Source organism: Frankliniella occidentalis, unplaced genomic scaffold (genome assembly GCF_000697945.3).
Source record: "Frankliniella occidentalis isolate FOCC.00 unplaced genomic scaffold, Focc_3.1 Scaffold35, whole genome shotgun sequence".
In the NCBI taxonomy this organism is placed as follows: Eukaryota; Metazoa; Arthropoda; class Insecta; order Thysanoptera; family Thripidae; genus Frankliniella; species Frankliniella occidentalis.
In genome coordinates this window covers 1,401,432-1,423,567 of record NW_026267165.1, presented here as the reverse complement: position 1 = coordinate 1,423,567, position 22,136 = coordinate 1,401,432, and the positions used below count along the sequence as shown (strand labels likewise).

General features: G+C 38.7%; 6 protein-coding genes and 1 long non-coding RNA gene across 9 annotated transcripts in view; 3 read left to right on the top strand and 4 right to left on the bottom strand.

The window, feature by feature from the left end:
• Positions 1 to 232: 232 nt before the first annotated feature.
• Positions 233 to 7,654, bottom strand: LOC113212787 (GRB2-associated-binding protein 1). Its single transcript, XM_026431607.2, has 10 exons — positions 7,441 to 7,654; positions 6,882 to 7,010; positions 6,628 to 6,802; positions 6,129 to 6,553; positions 5,765 to 6,007; positions 5,316 to 5,690; positions 4,876 to 5,227; positions 4,528 to 4,727; positions 4,307 to 4,433; positions 233 to 4,211 (listed from the first exon to the last, which is right to left on the bottom strand). Exons 1-10 carry the CDS (start codon positions 7,513 to 7,515, stop codon positions 4,039 to 4,041), a joined length of 2,274 nt encoding a protein of 757 aa, XP_026287392.1. The 5' UTR covers positions 7,516 to 7,654; the 3' UTR covers positions 233 to 4,038.
• A 271-nt stretch (positions 7,655 to 7,925) lies between these two features.
• LOC113212774 (WD repeat-containing protein 55 homolog) lies at positions 7,926 to 11,935 on the top strand. 3 transcript variants are annotated; one of them, XM_052266122.1, is made up of 8 exons: positions 7,926 to 8,044; positions 8,298 to 8,632; positions 10,292 to 10,517; positions 10,617 to 10,799; positions 10,874 to 10,947; positions 11,052 to 11,209; positions 11,284 to 11,498; positions 11,600 to 11,935. In XM_052266122.1, the coding sequence occupies exons 2-8, from the start codon at positions 8,305 to 8,307 to the stop codon at positions 11,865 to 11,867; spliced, it is 1,452 nt and encodes a 483-aa protein (XP_052122082.1). In that variant the 5' UTR covers positions 7,926 to 8,044; positions 8,298 to 8,304; the 3' UTR covers positions 11,868 to 11,935. The 3 variants fall into 3 exon arrangements, with proteins under 3 accessions (XP_052122082.1, XP_052122081.1, XP_052122080.1); XM_052266121.1 differs by having other exon boundaries at positions 7,976 to 8,173; XM_052266120.1 differs by having other exon boundaries at positions 7,977 to 8,144.
• Positions 11,936 to 12,029: 94 nt separating this feature from the next.
• LOC113212777 (myotubularin-related protein 14) lies at positions 12,030 to 18,325 on the bottom strand. The gene is made up of 11 exons (XM_026431594.2): positions 18,093 to 18,325; positions 17,632 to 17,688; positions 17,306 to 17,553; positions 16,946 to 17,200; positions 16,597 to 16,819; positions 16,188 to 16,516; positions 15,962 to 16,102; positions 15,610 to 15,882; positions 15,422 to 15,535; positions 15,214 to 15,303; positions 12,030 to 15,127 (listed from the first exon to the last, which is right to left on the bottom strand). Exons 1-11 carry the CDS (start codon positions 18,177 to 18,179, stop codon positions 14,968 to 14,970), a joined length of 1,977 nt encoding a protein of 658 aa, XP_026287379.2. The 5' UTR covers positions 18,180 to 18,325; the 3' UTR covers positions 12,030 to 14,967.
• A 6-nt stretch (positions 18,326 to 18,331) lies between these two features.
• LOC113212778 (ethylmalonyl-CoA decarboxylase-like) lies at positions 18,332 to 19,840 on the top strand. The gene is made up of 5 exons (XM_026431596.2): positions 18,332 to 18,523; positions 18,658 to 18,838; positions 18,921 to 19,154; positions 19,248 to 19,477; positions 19,561 to 19,840. The coding sequence occupies exons 1-5, from the start codon at positions 18,443 to 18,445 to the stop codon at positions 19,789 to 19,791; spliced, it is 957 nt and encodes a 318-aa protein (XP_026287381.2). The 5' UTR covers positions 18,332 to 18,442; the 3' UTR covers positions 19,792 to 19,840.
• LOC127749146 (uncharacterized) lies at positions 18,840 to 19,495 on the bottom strand. Its single transcript, XR_008010991.1, has 2 exons — positions 19,353 to 19,495; positions 18,840 to 19,265 (listed from the first exon to the last, which is right to left on the bottom strand). It is a non-coding gene; the product is annotated as an uncharacterized LOC127749146 (long non-coding RNA).
• Positions 19,760 to 20,990, bottom strand: LOC113212779 (fas apoptotic inhibitory molecule 1). Its single transcript, XM_026431597.2, has 5 exons — positions 20,848 to 20,990; positions 20,678 to 20,764; positions 20,417 to 20,561; positions 20,196 to 20,245; positions 19,760 to 20,037 (listed from the first exon to the last, which is right to left on the bottom strand). Exons 1-5 carry the CDS (start codon positions 20,965 to 20,967, stop codon positions 19,888 to 19,890), a joined length of 552 nt encoding a protein of 183 aa, XP_026287382.1. The 5' UTR covers positions 20,968 to 20,990; the 3' UTR covers positions 19,760 to 19,887.
• Positions 20,859 to 22,136, top strand: part of LOC113212639 (protein turtle) — a 197,484-nt gene continuing 196,206 nt past the window's right edge. Inside the window, exon 1 of the mRNA XM_052266043.1 lies at positions 20,859 to 20,990. The gene's annotated coding sequence lies outside the window, so the exon portion shown is untranslated. The remainder of the gene's footprint in view (positions 20,991 to 22,136) is intronic.

The following is a 22,136-nucleotide window of genomic DNA, read 5'->3' as shown; positions in this document are numbered from 1 at the left end:
CGTGTAAACAACGCTCCTAACGAGAACATTCGCGTAGACAGTACGCCGTGTGAGTTGTGTTGATAGTAACTTCATTGGTAGAAGTGAGAGATTCCACGCGCTTACACGGAAGTCTAAAAACAGCAACACCTTGCTTGCACCTGCACCTGCAAAACTTGCAGTTTACAGCACAACTTGAATCCAAGGACTTGGGGTGGGGTAGCTCGTCCAGTAAAGAGACTAAACTCAGCAATTACTCGGATGTCTGTTTTACTAACAAATTCCAATTGAGTATAAAGTTTTATACAAAAACATTCAACACAAGATCTAATAACAGTCAAAGGGTAAAATCATAATACATGTAAATATTTATACATAAACTATATAGTATGAACTGTACACAAAAACATATAATATGTGGCACAAGACAAATGGCATTTAACAATAGGAAAATTTATATCCACTTTTCTGCTGTCCAACTCAAATTTAATACATTTTCTTCTTCACAAAAATATATGTGATAAAAAGAAATTGAAACTTAGGATACAGAGAAGACACTTTAAAACAATCTCATTGGGTCTATATCACATTTCCCCAAATGCTGAAGATTTCATGCTACAAATAGGAATTTGTTTACAAAGGCAATAGATTTTAGGCTAGATACCAATAAAAACCATCAATGCTCAACAGTTAAAGTCTACTAGCTGAGCTTCGACAATCCTCATTAATTAAAATTATCACCATTCAACACACTTGTGTCATTTCAAAAATGCTACAGAGAATTTATGGAAAATGCTTCCTTCACTACAAAATTAAAAAACGATGAAAAGAAACAACAGTATGAAGTTGAAGTCAGAAATTTTTACAAGGCAATAATAATAACAATGAGGAAGATAATAGAAACAATGTTAATACAAATTAAAGCACTGAAACTAAATGCAAGATAGATAAAAAAAAAAAAGGACTGTGGCAGTAATAGAAATTTCTATATCACAACCTGGCCTTTTTAAAGTTGTAAAATAAATTTCACACGGAAAGAGTTTGGCGGGGACATTTATCTTGACAGTGTAACTAAGTCCAGATGCATACAACCCTACATTCATTTATAACAATATTCACAAAAGTAAAAGATATGTACAATTTTCTAATGAAAATATTGAACCTTTTAGTATCAAAATTAATTAATACATGTCATGTCAACATATCATGCATTACATCTCTTGTGTGTTGTAACAACAACCTTTAAAAAGTATTCATGTACAACTTAAATGAAAAGGAAAAAGAGAAAGATGAGGAAATGACTACTAGATTTTACAAATGCCACAAACTGAGGATGCCTCATATGTACATTAGATTAGATTAGTAGAAATAAAACTAAGAACCATGTGACAGTCAAAACATTACAGAGTAAATAAACTGATTGAGACTATCGATGACTTGAAACACACTTGCATTTGGGTACAGAAAAAGAAGAATATTCAAAACTTACTTAATAAATGGTATTGTATTGGTTAAGATAACGTGATAGAAAGGGGATAGACAGTTACAAATCAAATAAGTAATTTAAGCTTTTAAACAATGATTCCTTGTGGCAGTCCATAAGTGAGATATTCTGGTTCTGTATCGGTTCGACTTTGCATCAACAACTTTCAAGTCGAAGGACATAATATGCGCGACAAATGAAAATCGAAAGAAAAATGAAAAATGAAATAGTTCCTCATTTCTATTGTGATAAATATGAGAAGAGGGAGCATTATAAAGGCACGAACATTGGTGTAAATCTACAAAAAAAAGGTTGCAAGTGTTGCAATGCAGTAACAACTCTAACCCAATTTCAAAAGAATTAAATCTTAATTCGCTCTTAATTCAATCTGAAGTGAGTTTAAAATGTATGAGAAGAAACAACAAAAGTTCCTTCGTACATTAAAAGTGGTTTAAAAAAATTGTCAAAATGGCAAGAAATTGACAATCTGTCGAGAAAACCGGCTCGGGCTCGGTTCAGGCCGCCACAGCATCTGCGCTGAGAAGACATTGCTGATATTAGAAGCCTATTTCACACAGCAAGACACAAGATGGACAGTGACAGAAAACAATCAATAAATAAATGATCTCCTTTAGAATGAAAGTGATAAGCTAGAGTGGCAGGAAACACAACTACCCATTATTGTAAACAATTGAGCGATTGGTCACTTAATGAGCCAAACATGCATTATTGCAGTGTTTAAGGAAAAGCTATGAGTGGAAATTTACAGAAAACACTATCAGGTCAATAGAACACAAAGCATTATTGTAGAGAGATAAAGAACATGACATAGCCCCCAACACAGGTTCCTTAATGTTAAACTATAAGATCATCAAAAAGATGTGGTTTGCAAAAGACAACACTTCATTGATTATATATTTCATTGTTTCCTTAATTATTGTGATGGTCCAAGTACACAGAACATCAAATATTGGCCGGGAGCAAATACAAGAGGAAGCACTCTTTAAGTTAAGAAAATGTGCCAATATTAGATCCAAAATTTGACAATAAATAGAAAACTTTGTAAAATACCCTTGAGAATTGATAATGGTCAAGGAAACAAATTTCCAAAAATATTGATCCACAAAATATAATCTCGTATATAAATAAAAATACTTTGTTTTGTTGAAAGATTTTCAAAAGAAGTGCTTGTTTTAAGTGATAATATCAGTTATTCTGTTATCTGGATATCTAAATATAGTAATAGTTGTACTTTAAAGTGAAACCTAGATAAGTAAAAATTGCTTGAGACCTTGGCCTCAGTATAATGTATCAAGATAGCCTTTTAAAGAAGTATTCTTACTATCCAGGTTTCACTGTACCAACATGGACCTTATATGACCTTAAAAAAACAGCTTTGACTTTTACTGACACCAATTTCATAGACACTAAAGGCACTCACTATAAGAAAGGAGATAGTTTTTGAAAGTACAAAGTGAAATAGAAGAAATATTTCACACTGCACTTTCATATGAATGCGATTACATTTCAAAAACTGCTGCAGGAAGAACTGTTTTCTTATCTAGAGCACACGAAACAGTACCCAGGTTAATTATATGATATGTTTAGGACCTGAGCAAAATAGCAAAAGCCAAAGGTACTTGGGACACAAGTTGACAAAAAGCATCAAAATCTTTGTTACACATGGTACACTTAGTCATATGGCTGTAACAACAAAATTCTCTTGTGCCATTAAGAAGAGAAAATTGATTTAAGAAATCTGAAATTATTTGGTATACTTAGATTAAAAAAATACAAACCATGAAAGACGGCATCTAAATGTTACGATTAAAGTCCGTTAGTCGGCTAATATCGACATTAACCGGCTAATGTCGACTTTAACCGGCTAAAGGTAACACTAACCGCGCGCCGCAGCTAAAGTCGTCCGAGGGTCGGAATGCACTATTCACTGGGGACATTAGCCGGCCATTGTCGACATCAACACGCCAAATTTAGGAGAGACCGGCTCAAGTCAACTCTAGCAGGAGGGCCGCGGCTTATGTTGATATGGTGATTAGAGTGGTGATTTGACAGCCTGTAGGGGAAAGAGGGAGAAGTGTTTGCGTCCATATGCACACACCTCCTCCGTGGAAGGGCCAGCCTGCCTGCATGATAGTAGGCCCTATGCTGCCTGAACCACACACACACAATTTGTCCTCCCATCTTCTGTATGCAACTTTACGATCATGTTCAAAGGCATCACTAGGCATATAAGAGAAAAGAATGATGCATCAAAATATTTCCTACTTACATTGAGCTTAGTAGCCAGAACTAGAAAAAAAAAATTTTAAAAATGAAATCACAGTGAGTAGACCGAAATCCAAAATACACAGGACAGATAGATGACTTCAAGTATGGCTTCCATGATCAGGCTCACTCTTCCACACACTGCAACTACATATCACCCAAAATCTGTATCACCACATGAGCATGTATGACATATAAGGGTTCAAACACTTACTGTTGTGTCAGTTAACCTCAGAGGTGGTACATAATCTAGATAACAAGTGACTAATATTGTTCAGTGCTCTTAATAACTAGTGGTCATCCATTTTTTCTGTTTTCTTTTTCTTCTTTTCTGCCTCTGCTTCTAATCTGGTTTGGTTGAAGGCCTCAGTTTTGATGAAATCAACAGTTTTGTAAACTGTATGGGTTGGTGGTCCCTTTTCTGGAGACTTGGGAGCAGGGTGAAGACTAATTCCTGCAAAACCTGAACAAGACATACAGGGAGAGAAAATCATGACAAAGATAAGAAGCAATAAGTTTAAGGAGAAAAATAAACAAAATTGCAGACAAGATATTTACCAGTTGATATAGAGGGGCAGGGAAGACTGGCATTTTTGCTGTCTTGCTCTAGATCTAAGTCAAGGTACTTAATCTCCTTATTTCCAGGAGACAGAAACCGGAGGTCAGGGCCATATGAGATGTAGAACTAGATTAGGTAAAAAACAGAACATTAGATTAGAAATTGTGATTCTATTATAATTGTAGTAATATTACAGTTCATAATTGGATATCTTGTTTACTTGGTCCTCCTCGGGTGAGTGCCGAGGGTCGTCATCTGAACTAGAATAGTGCTCAGCTCTTGTCCGGGGGCCATTCCGCAAAGTTGAAGGGGCAGATCCCGGTGGTTGAGGTGGTGTAGGGCTTGGACCTGTCCTAGTTTTGCGCAGACTGCGAGAGCCATCTTGACGCTTATTTGGTGGAGCACATAGTTTAAGAAAGCCTGAAAATACAATCATAGCAATTGTTAGATATTATATACATTTTAGCTCAGCAAGTACGTTCAGTACACAAGATCCCCCTCCCCCAAAAGGGGTACCCATGTGAAGCAGTAGTGGAATTTCATAGGTTTGAAGGTAAGCAGTACTAACTTGTATCATTTGTGTGACTTCTTGGTTTCAGTTTACGGTCCACACTGGGCGGACCAACGCCATGTTGACTCAACGGGCTTGGTGAGGGTTCATTGGATGCAGCAGAATCAGAGGTTTTGCGTCTAGGTTTGAGACCTCGGTCAACAGCTGGTGGGGTGGGTATTCCACCAGAGGGGAGAATATGGGGACTGGGAAGATTGGAATATTGAGTAGCAGATGTGACAGAAGAGCTCTCTGATCTAGGAGATGTGGGTTCATCATCTTGGAGACCAGATACATTAACTGAGTTGACAGGCATCTGGCCATCTGTTTGTTGAAAGTCATATCTGAATACAGTCCCATCTCCATTCACCTGATAAAATAAACATTAGATAAGATAAATGTAAGTCATAATAAAAAAGTGTACAATTTAACAACAATGCTACATGAGCTAGTTTTACCTGTGCAGGTGCAGCATTTGTGTAACAATGTCTATTCATGACAAGTGGTCGAGTATTGTCAAGAGTATCAGCATATTGATGCGATCGAGGAAAATCATACATATCATCAGTGACAACAGCACTGCCAGGAACAGCAGATGGTCCATCCAAAGGAGTTGAAGTAGCTATTAGTGGAGAAGGAGGTTCTGAACTTGAGGCACTTTCAATCTTCTGTTTGTCTAAGGCATCAGCACTATGACTTGCTGGAGACACACTTTCAATATTTAAATAATTGTGCCCAGGTGGTGGTGGTTCTAATAACAAGTGTGATGGTTTTGGAGGCCTTGGGGGAGGAGGTGCATTATTTCTTATAAGACTGGTTTTAGGATCACCGGCCTAAAAAAGTTAGATTAGATTACACAACAGAATATCACAACAATGTTGCCTTCAATAATTATTTAAAAACTCACTTGAAACTTATTTGGGATTCGATTCAATGTATTCCAGGTTCCAGCATCTGCACTAAAATCTAAATCAACCGAGCTGTCTGATGGACGCACATTTGGACCCTGCTCACCTTCACTGGACGGGAAAGTTTCCCAATTCACAACAGGTCTCTGACTATGAGCAGTTCCGGATGGACCCAAGTTACTGCCGGGACCAGTCCATTCTTCATCCGTGAAAACACTGCTCTCAGCATCTGTTCCGGGGCTCTGGCAATAACATAGAAATTTGTCATTTTCAGAAAAGGATGTACGTTGGGATCAAAATAAGTTTGGGGTTCAGAAACGACTGGACAAAACACGCAGTTTCATTACAATTCTTTCAATTTACCTTTTGAGCATCCCAATCTCCTTGAGTGGATCTCCTGTCGCTTGATCTGAGGTCTCCTGATATCAGATCAAAAGCATGAGGAGGCCTTAATTGTCTAGGTGAGTCATAGAACTCATCACAAATAGCTCCAGCCCCTGAGGGACCACTAGGGCATGCACTGATATTGTTGTTGGTCACTGGCTCTGACCGTTTCATGGGGAGCAAGTGAGGAGGCACTCTGTGGAACTGGGAACTAGGTCTATAGACTTGGGTTGGTAATGATAGACCGGAGGTACTCGTCAACGGTGGACCCGAAAAACACTCGCTGATCGGGATGTACGCTGAAGTTGTGCTGGACGGGGAAACTGGAGGGGATTCCAAGTCATGCTCAGTGATAACTGTTGTCGGAGTGGATGGTTCTTCTCCAGCACCACTGTAGGTGTATGCTGAAAAAAAAGTACACTGAAATGTTACGGATGACTCAAGTGACCAAAAGATGACTTTAAAAAGAATAACATACCATCTTCCTCAGGTGTGTATGCTTTCAACCCACACACATGGCAAACATTGTGCACCCATTTCATCATTTCGTCTTCAGTGTCTGCAGCAAGATAGTATATTCTTTTGGGAGTCCGCACATCAAACATGTGTTGATATTTGTTTTTACTGTTTTCAAACTGAAGACCAGTATCCACCTTAAAAGAAAAAGTACAAAAACATTAATTGCTACTCATGATTGACAGAAATACATGAATATATTTAATATGGACGCACCTGTTCACATTCATCAAGATCGATTTGTCCCTTCAACTTCCTAAGAGACTTGTCAGTATAATAGCAAAGAAAATATTGTCCAGGCAATTCCCCTGATTGCCTCAGAACAAACCACCTTTTCCGCCACCTCTGAAACATGAAAATTAGAAAATATAGAAGAGTGAGCAGCAACACAATACTCAAGGTCGACAAAGAGAATTTATACATAGTTTACGAGAAATACAAACACGAACACAAATACCATGAGAAAAAAGTCTGCTCATTCATTCTAAAACCGATTTTAATTTAAATAATGGAAGGCTACACAGTATGAAACAGGGAATTTGATAGCTAACCTAATCAAACACAATACCCCCTTTTTTTTAAGTAGGGAGGTATACCTAACCTGGAAGCAGAGAAGCAACAGGCTGCACTGAATTTATAGGAGCCAGTCCTACATGATTCAAGGGTTTACTCAAAAAAACTGGTGATGGTAGGACGTTGATGATTCACATTTTCAAGCTTGTACCAGTGTTTGTTATGATAAGTAGATAGGCCTAGGCGATTGTATTTGACTCACCGCACGAAATATCCGTTTCGCTGGAGGCGACTTTATGAGCCACCCTTCGTGGACGACTTCGGGCCCGTTATTCATGTCCGACAACCGTTGGGTTCATGTGAACAACGACATTAGGTCTACAAATAAAATCACTTTAACACAACAGAACTGTTTTCCAATCAGCCATTTTGAATTCCTACTGAAGTTTCTGTTTCTAAGCCCCTTCACCCCTCTTCCCACTTCACCCCTTCACCCTTCAACCAACCCTTCAAATTTTTGACGATACTTTCATATTAACATTCGGATGCGGACACAACAGTATCGTGGGATATCCCAGCATCAACACGCTTGAAGCGTAATTTTACATTCTGAGGGCATATGAACAGAAATATAAAACAGTGATTTTTCCCATTCATTATCTGTTTGGTAAATGACAGGTGCAGGTAGATGATTGAGAGCAGATAACCAGTCTGTAGCCAATGTCCTGCAATGAATTTGTCATACTAGCCTCGCTTATTCAATCTGTTCTCACAACCAATCACAAAGCGGTATTCTGTCCTTACTTTCGGTTTAGAACTTTTTACTTTTCTTGAAGGCGTTGAGTCAGCGCAAAACAAGTAAACAGGTTAACATTTCATTCATTACCCTCATCCAAAATAGAAAGTTTTGTTGGTGCAACCTACGACATCATTATTCGTGTTAATCTAAAGGATTACCACTGAAGGGTAATCATACATGAATTATTCTTTGCTAGGCTAGTTGACGCCATACCTGTTGTTCTTAGTCAAATAGCCCCCATGTGCTCTCTCCTTTCATGTCCTCTTTACTCCCTGTTGCAATCCAGCTTATGTTAATGTTACATTTCATCCCTTGTTTAGGTTTACAATGCGTCCGCGTAGGAAGCCTGCATCAGCTCCACTCCCCGTTCCTGATAGCTCGAACAGTGCAGCAATGGATGGTGATACTGAAGAAATGAGTGATGTAAATGAGTCAAGTGGAGACCAAAATGTTGATGATCAGATTCATTCAACCGATACTCATTCATCAGTCAATGATGATGACAATGATGATAATGATGGTGACGATGATGATGATGGTGAAGAAGACAATGATTCTGACGAGAGCTCTGATCTTGTGGACTCAGATAGTGATTCTGACGACATGCACGCTATGCTTGATTACTCCTCAGATGAAGCCTTAGACAACACAGAAGGTGAGTGTTCCTCTGCAAATACTGTGAGGAATTTTTTGTTTGACAGGATATCTGATTGGTATGAGACAAGATTTTTATCATTGTGGGGATTCCTAGAGTTTCATTTAAGCACCGTTCATTTGCTATTTTTAACTATTTCCCACAAAATTGAAGACATTCTGGGGAAAATAATCAAATCTTATTCATTGAACACAATTCCAGAATATACTAAAGCTTTGTCTGATACAAATCACTATTCTGTTTTCCAAGTGGACAGTTATGAGATGTTACTGTAATGAGGGCCCTTGCCATTTTATTGATTATGTGGAAGAATTCAAGACTTACCATATTTTTGTCAAAGTGACAATGAAACTTTTCATTATTTTCTCCTACAGAAGCTGCTATGCAGGTGTCATCTTTACTCATCCAATCAGAATTGGAAGAAGTGCACCAGTTTCTAAATCTTGTTTCCCATGCTCTTGAGGTTATTTCATCTCACGTTTTGCTAAGATCCATGCCTACTGGCCGAATGACATCTGCTTTAGAGGACTTGCAAAACATAGTATCCCACCTATTAACAATTCGATCAGGGGAGCGAGAAGAGTGATATGGTTTACAGTACATTCCACATCCTGTGATATGTCTTGATAGTGTCCTCTTTTATCTTATTTCTATATTTCAACAAAGTTTTATATTTCTACTTTTAAGTTTAGTAACCCCTTTTGTGCAATCCTAATATTTTTGATTTAGATACATTGAATTCTTAAAAATATTTTTAGGGATTTCATGTCCTTCTTCCCTTTCCTCTCAAACTTGTCCAAAACAGTTCAATTGAAAAAAAAGTTGAACTTAAAAGAAATCTTTAAACACTACATTTCATCGAAGAATAGAAGACTGTCTTAGTGTGTTTTTGTGTACTTATGTTAAGCCAAATTCCCTGTTGCCATCTCAGGTGCTTACTTTCTTTAGTGCGTAAGGTGTCTGTGATATAAGATTAAACAATGTACTCACAGTTCTATCTTGGTCTCTCAGAGTGTAGGTTTGATTTATAACTTAAGAAATATATGTTTATGATAGGCCGCATTTCTTAAATGTAGTGTAGTTCACTTTTCAGGAAAATATATCTTAATGTTTCACTGTCTAGAGTCTAAAATTTCCTACTTTGAAATCCCTTATTTCAAATAATTGTAGGAAATAAATAATTAGGACAAGCTAAAATTTAAAGTTAATTTGAGAATCTATAATTGACATGTTTGAAACACTTGTTTTAACATCTGTACAGAATTACTTTTCATTTCCATGCAGTGAGCATTTTTCTCCCCTTCTCTTGAGTTTGTGGCTTTGTTTGATTTCTGTAACATTCTTTGCAGAGTTCTGTTTTGTTAGATTCCAGCTGTCATTGTAATTATTTTTTTCATTAAGTACTTTACTATTTTCCATTAAATATTTTGTTTTGGTAAAAATGAAAACTGTGATTATTCTTTGAAACTAGAAAACCTTGACTCATTTCCTACTAGTATCACCTGCCTTTATTCATTTCCAGTCTTTCCCTATTTAATGATTGAAAAAAAATAATAATTAAATTATCACTGTTACCTCACGAAATATAGGCCCTAATTCTTTCCCCTTTAATGCCTCAAAATTTTGGACAGTTGATCATTGACGGTTTAATACTTACAGCTATACCAGTGCCACTACCTGATGAGTTAGCTGAGCTAGCTGCAGGTCGTGATGATGGAGAAGGAAATGGAGATGATGATGATGTAGTGCAAGCAATATTACGTGCTCGCGAGAAACATCGCAACCATCCTCCAGCGATTGAATGTGAGGATGGTGTTTCATCCCTTTCATTCCACCCTGAGGAGCAGCTCATTGCTATAGGAACTTTCACTGGAGACGTTCTAGTGTAAGTTTATAAAAATAATAGTGCACTTGCTGTCCACCACATTGTTTTATATAGATCAACAATGAAACTCTATGTTATGGTTTGAAATTCATGTTTCAGATATGGATACTCAGATGAGGCATGTGAACTCAAATATACTCATGAACTACATATGAAATCAATTCGTGATGTTGAATTCAGTAAAGATGGCAAGAGCCTAATATCCTGCTCCAAAGACAAGTCTATCTTAATGGCTGATGCTGAAACAGGGAAGCTCACCCAACTTTGGGATCAAGCTCATACGTAAGTTTATCATGGCTTCTGATCTGTATCTTTTTTGACAGCTCTTTACACCTATATGCTAAACTTCCTCACAGATCTCCAGTTCACACTTTATACATTCTTGATGAGAATCGATTTTGTTCAGGTTGTGAAGAAGGCTATGTAAAATGTAAGTATTACTTTGAAACTCTCATGGTAATCTTTAAATTTGAGTGCTATTTATCTCAATAATCAGAAGTGGTAACTACTGTAAATTGGCTTTCATCTTAACAGTATGGGACAAACGCAAGAAAGATTCAATTTTCTCTCTTAGAGCAATGGAAGATATTGTTACTGCAATGGTTTCTACTCCTCAAAATAAGCATTTAGCTGTTGCTTGTGGAGGAACAATTACTTCAATCAATTTAAATGCTCGAAAAATTCAAGTTCAAGTAGGAAACTTAATTTATCTGTCTCTGTATGAGTGAGAGCATTCTCAAACCCTAACCTTCGTTTCTTTTCCCAGTCTGAAGAGTATGAACATGATTTTACATGTCTTGGACTTTTCCGCCATGATTCAAAATTATTAGCTGGTTCATCTAAAGGCACTATGTACGTGTTTAATTGGGGAGAGTTTGGACTTCATTGTGAGGAGTTCACTGGATCCAAACAGCCTGTGACCTGCTTATTACCTGTAACAGAAACTGTGGCTGTTACTGGTTGGGAAGACGGTAAACTTAGGTAAGTGACCCTTCCTACCTAATCAAGTATGTGCATCCTTTTCAAATCGGTTTGAATGAACTGTTGATTGTGATAACTGCTTTGAATTTGTCATTTGTTAGAGCTACTCACCTGTTCCCTCACCAACCGCTTGGAATAGTAGGACAGCATGACTTTGAAGTGGAATGCTTAGACATTTCTAATGATGGCACTCTGGTAGCATCAGCAGCTGCAGCTGGAGGTCATATCAAATTTTGGAACATTAAATATATTGAGGAAGTAAAAATATCTTGCCAGAAGAAGAAGAAGAGGAAATCAGAACTAAATTTACCTTCATCTACTGTACGCAATAGGGGAGACTTTTTTTCTGGACTTGCAGGACCCAGTTAATCAACTAATTTATGCTATAAAATGTTGTGATGTTTTCTTAATTAATAAAATTCCTATGTACAATCCAAGTTTTTCAGTGTGTATGTTTCCCTAACCAGTACTGTCGTAGAACATTTGATGCACATAGGTGTTGTGGATGAATGAAAATACATATACAGAGAATTATATGACATTAAAATAAATATATTCATATAATAACCTTATACAACACATATACAAATTTTTCACAGTATAAAACCATACACAGGTTTTAATATTTACATATTTTCAAATATGGTCACAGCCATGACTGTACAACAACTTAGGTCTGACAAAATAAACACTTGACTGCTACCATAAAAAATAGAAACAAGGACGACCAGGATAATTATTTATTTTCCTGAAATGTCTCTAAAATGGACTAGTTTACCTGCACCACAACTAGGTGGCATTGCAAATTTCAGCTTCAACATTAACAACATGGTTGAGGCAAGATGACACAGAGCAAATCTAGAATCCCTTAAGATTCAAAAAAAAATAAAAAAAAATAGTAGTAAAACAAAATAAAAAATACCATCACTGGCCCATAGAAATCAACTAATAGATCATAGAAACAAACAATAAATATAAACAAACAAGAACACTTCAAAATAATCAAATTAGCCACTTTGACAGCTTCCTGGAAGACATCAGACCACAGTTAACAGCACAATCACAGACATCCCACTAAGAGGAATACCAGCACCCAGAAACTTTTCACAATGATTACATGCTATTCTTTTATAATTCCAAAGTCACTGTAAATTGCCCCACACCTCTATTAGAAGTATGTATTGGTTATGGTGAAAAGAAACTATTCAAACTCAGATTGACAGATTAAGGATATGTGTAGATGATACAAATGATAAGGCAAATGTCAAATGTATTACCTACATATGAAGAAAAGATTCAAAGTGCATGTCAATATAAAGCTTTTTCACCAGAATTACATACGTATTTACTAAGGCTGAAGTAAAGAGAACTAATGATATCTTCTTGAGAAAGGCATTCTCAAGATCTATAAATTTATCTGAGAAATGGCTTTCAATAATTTTCAGAGCACTTCTGTACTACATTAATTTAGCTTTGCCACACAGTGAATAAAAATAAAGTGTATTATGTTAGGATTTGTAAGAGATGGAACTCATTGTTTTTCACAAAATACACTAATGATTTGTGAGCAAACTTAACTGGATAGTATATTACCAAAACTCCCTCATTTTTTTTTCCTCGTACTACACATTCCAATAACGGTCACAAAACAAATTTGCCAGTCATTACAATTCAACACTCAATGCCAAAGTGACATAAAACACAGAGTGGTTAGAGCCACTTTACACATCCAGTCAAAATATTTAAAAAATAGTAGATAGTCCTGAAAAAATAGATTTGATGACAGTACAGCAATGCTGCTCAGAAACATCAACAATAACAACAGTAACAATGCACTGGATGAAACAATAGTAATTGGCTTATAAGAACAATATATTATGAATTAGAGTCCATTATGGTAAGTAACATGCCCTTCATTAAATATTTTGTAATGAACAGAGAGATCCGCACAGATATAGTATATGTATAACATGTTTTCAAGCTTGATCAATTCAACAAATATAAAATTCATGGCATGTCAATGACATTGTCAACAGCCTTAACTGTAAAGTTAAGTAAGATTACACTTAACGATGAACACAGAAAATACCCAAGATTGTAGATGGAAATTAGGTTTTCCATAGCAATGAACACCACAGGTACTTACTAACAACATTGTCAAAAAACTAACAATGCTCAAGTAGACTCATTTTCTTAAAAGAAAGACAGAATTAATTTGTTTTAAGTGTATTTTACAAGCCAAGCCATTGAATAGCAATTTTATATTTGTGTGTCACACAAGAACATTTAAGAGAGAGAAAGTCTACTTAAGACTCTCAAAGTCCACAGTTCAAATGTATGGAACGTTCACCCAGACTAACTAAAAATTTGTAATTTTATCTTTGCTGAGACAGGTGCCTCATTCTTTTGAAAGGAAAAGGCCATTGTCCGGTGAAGATTAGAACTTTATCAAACTAAAACTGATTCCATTTGTTTCAAATATAATGACGCAGATTAGAGCCCTAATTAGTCTCATCTAGGACTCTTAAAGGAGATATAAAGACGCCTGGCTGCCTCACACCTTGAGTACACAATTGATTGAGCTGATTTTTTTAAAACATAAATAAAGGTGGCATGCATTGCTTAGAGAATACCTAAGAACATAAATATTAGATATTGAACACAAAGGTGACATAAGAAGACCTGTTCATTAATATAAAACTAGCTCCACATATGAAGAAAATTTTAAGAAATCCATTATGCCCAGCTAAGTAAATATTCTCCTTTTAAGGAAAACCTTAAGAATACTTTAGAGGGCATATTGTTTGGTGGTAATATCAGAATACGGTACATTTGAGACAGTACTTGAACTTTCAATCTGAAAAGCAACAATTACATGTATTCCTTAATAAAAGACAACAGTTTAAGGAAGCTTACAGGGAAAGTATTTAACGTCAAGAAATTAGAACAGAACCTTTGTCAGTCTCCCTACCTAGATATTTAAGAAACCAAAAGACTTTTTCATTATGGAAATCTAAGGAAACCGCACATCAAGAAGGGAGAAATAGAACTGTCTTCAAACCTAATCCGAAGCACAGTTGAAATTTAGTGTCTTAAGAGAAAGTAGTTTCCGAAGAAGAATCACATTACTTTGGCAGTCGTTCAGTAGCAAAACAGAGTGGAAGACTCATATTTAGTCCTAAAAGAGACTACACAATACAGGTCCTATTTAAATGTTACTCCAAGCACAAAATGTGTCATCATTTAGGTCTTCTGTTATTGATTTTTTTTTTTATCAATTTTCAAAATTGAGTGTTGATTTAATAATAAAAAGCTTCTTCACTTAAGTGCTTTAGTATTCATCAGTGCTTCAAAAAACACAGTTCTTCAAAGAAAAGTCATTAGAATCACACATTTGCTATATTAGAACTAATATTACTCAGTGGCCCCACACAATGTGTAGAGGATAAAAATGAGTCTTGAAAGGATTCTACACTGGGGATCGTTGAACTGTTCTAATGCCAACTTTCTCAGCAAAATTGCCTAAAATACTGCTCAAACCAGAGTCTGAATTTTTAAGATTAAAGCCTATTGTTGAGAAATAGGCATTATAAAAAAGTGTACGCACTTTCTCTAGTCTTTCTTGTCTCCTGAAAAAAAGGAATAAAAGCAAGAATGACTACAAGTCAAAAAAAAACAAAACAAACACAATTTCGGTTCCTAATCTAATACTCACATTTCTGCAGCAGTAGGTTGTCTACTATTGATGAAGCAGTCATCTTCAGTAACAGTGCAACTTGATTCTGCTGAAACCTGACTGTCAGCCCTGAAAATGAATTTATGTTATTAAGAGTATCTACGAAATAATTGTTAAAAAAAGATATATAAATCAAAGAAATATTGCACAGGTGAAACTGTTTTTTCTTGAACCAAAACATGCTTACATGTCAGCGTTATAGCTACTGTGTGAATGCACAGACCGAGGTGTGATAGAGCCACTGTTTGATGCAGTTGACGCTGACCCCCTCAAACTCCCAGTACCAGAGATAAGCTGCCAACTAAAATTAAACAATTAGTAAGATGTATGTAAACTAAAATACAACAAATATCACAAGTAAGGTTACAGACATACCTTCCTACACTAAGAGACCCACTAGATTCTTGACGCTGACGAAGTCTACTAGGTACAGGAACTGCCACAGGACTTGTCCTACTACTTGATGGATGAGGTGACCTTGGCGTAGAGGGGGAAGGGGAAGGAGAGGAGGAGGGTCCCAACTGAGGTCCAGCAGGGTTGTTAGGGCCTTGTATTCCTTGGGAAACTTGGTGACCTGGGGGGGCTGAAGGAATCTGATGGCTTAGGGGACCTCCATCAACCATTGATGACCAGTGCTGGTTAGAATATCTGGTCAGAGGAAAATCATGGTACAAATTAGGGCCTATTGCAAAATTAGTTCTGAAAATAATAATGAAAAACAACATACCCTTCATCACATCCACCCAAGTGGAAAACAGCAGGTGGATTATTATCTGCACTACACCAACTATTCAAACTGACATTAGAACCGCTTAAGGATAAACAATCAAGATGTGGCTCACTATCAGTACTCTGCCTTAGTCTTGACCTGTTTTTGTTGGGGTGATCAAAACAGATTTTTAAAAAAATCTCAAGTGAACAGTGACAAAAACAAAATAAGTTTTACTATTTACCTTGAAACTACACTGAACTCATCACTAGTTATATGTTTAAGGAAGTAAAAACAGAAAAAAAATATTTCTTCTCCCTTATCAAGACGATCCTCAAGATTGTGACCAAACAGCAGCCAATCATACGCTACAGTAAGATACAAAATTTGAGCAGGTCCAAGAGAGCGATGTGCTTGCCCATCAGCCCAGAGAGATAATCTGAGCAAAGAGACGAATAGAGGGGTTCTATCCCAGCCAGAAATGCAGTGGACTAGAAGGCCTGAGCTCTGCTCAGATAAGTAATGAAGGAGAAGGCGGATGTAATTTTGAGTTAATTTTATCAGATCCCATTGCTGCAAAAATTTGTCTAGTTAAACATCGTTTTAAAGACAAGATTCAAAACACCTAAAATACTGAAAAGGAATTAACAAACCTTATATCTGTCCCATTTGATAGCTAGTTGATTGGGGAGAGGATCTTCTGGAACCACAATGCTAGCATCTACATGGGCCTGTCCCCAATCAAACACAAGGTCCTGAGCCTGATAATTGTTGTCTCTGTACTGTCGGAAGAATTCACAACCTGGGTAAGGTAGTGAAACAATAGTAAACTCTGAGTAGCGATTTTCCTTATCCACTTTTTCGGATGATGTGACACTGAAAAGAAGACAAGAAAAGTCCAGATAGACATACATTACATAATAAGAAGTAATTTGTGCCAACATACAACAAGCACAGTAAAAAAATCTGGTTGCTTGGCAGATGATTAATAAGGGTACATACTTGACTCCAAATTTAACTTTCTTTTTCTCTAGCATGAGGTCCACTATTGTACCAACATTAAACAGCTTGAGAAGTCTTATGTCTTGACTTCGCACTCGATCAAACAGTTGCCAATCTCCTGATGAAGGTGGCCTCTCATCTATATCCTCCTCAAGTTTCGGTTCTTTCTCATCAGATTGAGTATCACTTCCAGAAAAGAGATAATCAAGCCCTGAGCGCCCATAAATTTCTGGACCTCCGGACAGTGTAGCAGACCTAACCAACAAAGGAAATAAACATAAGCAAGAAAATCATAACGCTTCTAGTGAGAATTATGATGAGAAATAAAAACAATAATGTATAGTTTACAAAAATATTTACCGGCAAATGTGCTTTCCCTGGTACAAGATGACAGGGAGGGGAAATCTGGCACGACATCTAGCAAGTCTTGCTTTACTTATTAAATCACGGAGCTTGTTTGATTCAGTAAAAGACTCTGAGGAACTTTCATAAATAGTGCCACTTTGACGATGTCTCCCATCTTGTCGATTAATAATACGTTCCCTCTCCAAGACAATCAAACTACTTGGATAATGGGCACTCAATTCCCCACCAGTATTATTTACAACCTACAAAAGAAATTGATACAGATGCAACTAATAAAAAAAAATGATTTTCAATGGAATACATAACTAGCTAGTACTTACTGAAATATCATAATCAATTGAAATTAAATCAATACATCGTTGCATTATATCCTGCCCCTGTAGAAACACAAGCAGAAGATTAAGGACTGCTATAGTGACGATTCTGATAAAATACTTCTCAATTATGGTTTAGTGAGGCTAAAACACACTCGAAACTCAACAATGAAAATTGTAGGAAAGGAAAAACCAAAAGACCTTGCTCCAGGATGTAGAGGAAAAGTGGCACCGGGACCACGCTATCCTCGTGACAACAAATTAAATAAGACGAGCTAAGTGACAATGCTATTAAACTTTAATCCAACTGCCATGAGTTGCCGATCGTAATTATAAGCACCACACAACAATGAACTTGACAGGTGAGGAAATCACAGGGTGTTTACATGCGATAAGGTTATGAATCGCCCTTTCTCTTCCCCTTGCCACCCTGTCTGCAAAGCAATTTCACCTACGACAAATCGCACCTGTTTATCCGTTTCCTTGGCTTTGTAAGTATTTTTGGCAAAATACTCAAGGAGCTGATTTATGTCCTGAAGCTTTATGTCATCCATTTCAACAAATAAATAGTAACCTCCGCGTAAACTGAGTATCCCAGGCGCTGAAAACAAGTATACACATGGCAAATAAGATTCGCCAGCTTCGGAACTTTAATTTTGATTCACATTCACACACACACAAATAAAAGCAGGACCGAGGCTCTCCGACGTATGAGAAATATGTGAGGGTAAAATGGGTCCACTGTTTTGAATTTTGTGAGGGAATCACCTGAAACAGGTCCAAAAAAGGATTTTAAAGAATACTTTTTTTCCCTGGAATGACTTTGCTGCGTCGATTCATTGCCGTGCAATTAACTTCCAGAACGCCTATTATGTCTCGACCGCTGAGTACAACAACTGTGAGTTTTGTTTTATGTAATGCTGTGTCATTTTGTGACCTCGTGCTTGTTACCGGATGGGTCATAAAAAGTAGATGTATATGCATATATAATTCTTATGTATTTAAAGTTGCTCTATTTTCTCCTTTGTATAGATGTTCCACCACAATAAGGAGCTTGGCGTAGAACGTTATGATGGACAGGAAGTCGATTTAGTTGAAATTAAGGAATGGCTCTCACAATATGAGGGAGGAAGTGTTGCACTTGAGACTAATGAAGCTACTGGTGTTGCAGAAATAATTTTGTGTCACCCAAAGAAAAAGAATGCTTTGAGTGGTAAGTCTTGATTTAACACTTTTATTTATAGCGCTCATGTAATTAAATTTTATGTGTATAAATTTTGCGGTTCACATTACAGGAATAATGATGGTTCAGTTGGGCGATATTATTGAAAAGCTGGAGAAATGGTCAAATGGAAAAGGCATTCTTGTTAGAGGTGATGGTAGTATGCTGTGTTCAGGAGGAGATCTTGACTTTGCCAGAGCGTCAGCTGGTGCTGAAGGTGGTTTTAAAATGTCATGTTACATGCACAATATTTTGAGCAGACTGAAAGCCTTACCAATGGTCAGCATGGCTCTCATTCATGGACAAGGTTGCAATTCTACATTCTTGCCTTTATTTTAGTAAGGGTTCATAAACTTTTTCGGCAAAGTATTTATTGTAACCATGTTTTCTTTTCAATCAGGCGCAATTGGTGGGGGTGCTGAAATTGCAACAGCATGTGACTGGAGATTAATGACAAGCACATGCCGTGGTATTGGTTTTGTTCATACCCGTATGGGTATCGTACCTGCATGGGGAGCAACTTCTCGACTCGCAACCATTCTTGGGTCTCGCATGGCTCTTGACTTGATATCCTCTAGCAGAATTGTTTCACCAGAAGAATCTCTTAAGATAGGTTTGATTGATGCCATTGTAAGTTATCAGATTTATGGCTTTTCTAAAGTTTATATTGCCCTTGATAGAAAGTTTAAAGTTCATATGAATTTTGTGTTTAGGTGGATGCGGGACCCGAAGGTAATGGTCTTAATGATGCTTCACTATGGCTCTCAAATCATATTCAGGCTGATCCACAAGTAATTCGTGCTGCCAAGCTCACCTTGACCCATTATGACAACTCTGTGGGCTTTACTCAAGTTTTGGAAGAGGAAAGAAGACTGTTTGCACCATTATGGGGGGGACCAGCAAATCAGCATGCTCTTAACAGTCGTATTAAACATTTAAAATAACTACAAAACATGGTAAATCACAAATATACTTAAAATATTACTCTTTAAACTCAATTTGTTAATTTTTCACTTTCTTTTGTTATAACTGTGTAGTTATCAATCTGTTGCTTCAGGTATCAGTCTGTCATTCACAATCAAGGAGTGTACAATACCTTCACGTCTGTTACCACTACTGACAGCTTTTATAATCGCTGGCCAGCTCCCTAAGGTGAAGTGTGTCTCCGTCCCATCTTCCACAAACTCCCCCTGAAACAGGAGTAATTTGGAACATCACTCAAATTTGTTACATTTCTTGAATTTTGGGGAAATTGGAAGATTTCACAAATCTAACTGTGCCTTGAAAATTTTTTGGAGAAGACAGCAGGTTTCATACATCTGAATGTGCCTTGAAGAATTATACTTACAGTTGCTTCCAGTTTCTGTCCATTAGCCCAAATGTCAAGAGTGTCCTTTTCTGAAAAAACAATACAAGAAAAAACATAGGAAATGGAAATTTTGATCTCAAATATCCATTATGAAAAGTTAAAATGTGAAAAAAAAAAAAAGTTCTACATGCATCTGCCCCCTTCCAGCCCCGGGTTTGCCTGATCTGGCCTTACGGATGACGTTTTCAACTTGGTCTTACCGAGCACGACTCTGTACTGTTCATCTGAAGGTAGGTTCACTAGCCATGTCCGCATAGCACGACTCTGGTTCTCGTTAAACTTGTGATAACTCTTGCCATTCACTTCCAACTCGTACGAGTAGCTGAACCCACCGACTGGCTCCACCTGCAAGTGAAGCGAGAGATTCTTTACTGCCGTCGCATTATATGTCACCTGGAGATCAAATTTAGTCACGAACGTGGCCCAGACTCTAGTCCAGACAAGACGACCGGAGACGCTACCTTGATGACGCACCGGGCGTTGCTCTTCCCCAGGAGGAATACTTCCGGGCCGACCAGCTTGAACATCCAGTCGCGACGCACAATCTCCTGGAACCAACAAACAAGACACCGCGAGTCAGACTTGCTCCGGCGTGACTTCCACCCTTTGGACGGACGCCGACTTGACTCACCTTGCCGTCGACGCGGATGACGCGCTTGCCCGTCGTCGTGCCGTGCTCGAACTCGACCGAGTGGACGCCGTCGCTCAGGGTCACCTCCCACGCGCCCACCAGGTCGCCGTGGAAGGGCATCGCGAGCAAGCTCAAGCCCAGTGGTATGTATCTTAGTTTTGCACCTGCACAGGTGCGAGGTTTTGTTTAGTGCGCTCGGCCCGAGCTTGTCCTGCGTACTACAGTAGTAGTGGCACCTTGGCCGGCCCGCGTTTGCGCCCTCACTGACGGGGGTGTTGTAGCTCGTGGCCCTGAGGTGTAGCGGACTCTCGCCCGCCCGCCTCCCGCTGCTGGAGAAGGAGAGAGGGGGTAGGGAAGGGGGCATTTGATGCGTGCATTCGTAAACACCAGGTTGCCAGGGGCAACATACTACGGGCCGCTACGCCCCGCCGCGACGGCCGCGCGGTGGCGGCACTCTAGCTGGCCAAACAGTACACGCGCACCGCTTCAAGTTCGTCCAGCGAAAGGGCTTGAAACATTGAGAAGCAGGTTGCGCTCGCTTGCGAAGGCAACGATCAAGCGAACTGCAGTGTCGAGTACTGTACTGCTGCGGAGGGCGGAGGAGGCAGTCCAACTAGGCCACTCTGAGCGCTGGCTTTGGGTGGGGGTGGTCCGACCCCGCCCCCCTGCTACACCCCCGCTGGCCTCCCGCGCTGGCAGTTTGTACAGCGTTAATCCTTCGCCGTGCGGTTTAGAGCTCGGCGCCGTGAATACGAATCGCAGCGTGGCAGTACCTTACGCAACGTGAATATAAATCGGCTCGAGCGCAGCCATGTTCGCCGTAAGCCCCCTCTAGAGCGCCGCCATAGCTTGGCGCGAGCGCTAGCCGAGGGAAGGCCCAGCTATCGCTGCCCCCAGGCGGAGAGGGCTGACTTTATTGCCGTGGTCCGTCCCCATTCGAACTTTAAACTTTTCGATCAGTGGAAAGGGGGGAGGGGAGTTGAAGGGAAGGGGTGAGGGTGAGTCTTGGCGCACCACGGCGTTTACTTACGACTTTGGGAAACTGGCAGACATCTTGTACCTTGCTTTCCCGCCCGACTTCGCTTCGCGCCACACCAAGCAGTCGCGTCTGTTCTTGCCCGACTTTCCATCAAATTCTTCTCTCTCATCCGGGATGCAAGGGAATTTCTTCAGTCTGGTCTGCCGCAGCTCTGCAGGCTCCGCTTGCTCGTATCTCACCGTTCCGCCCCCGGTACACGGCCTCCCCATCACTGTTCCCCGCTCTCCCTCCCTCTCCGCCCCTGTCCCCC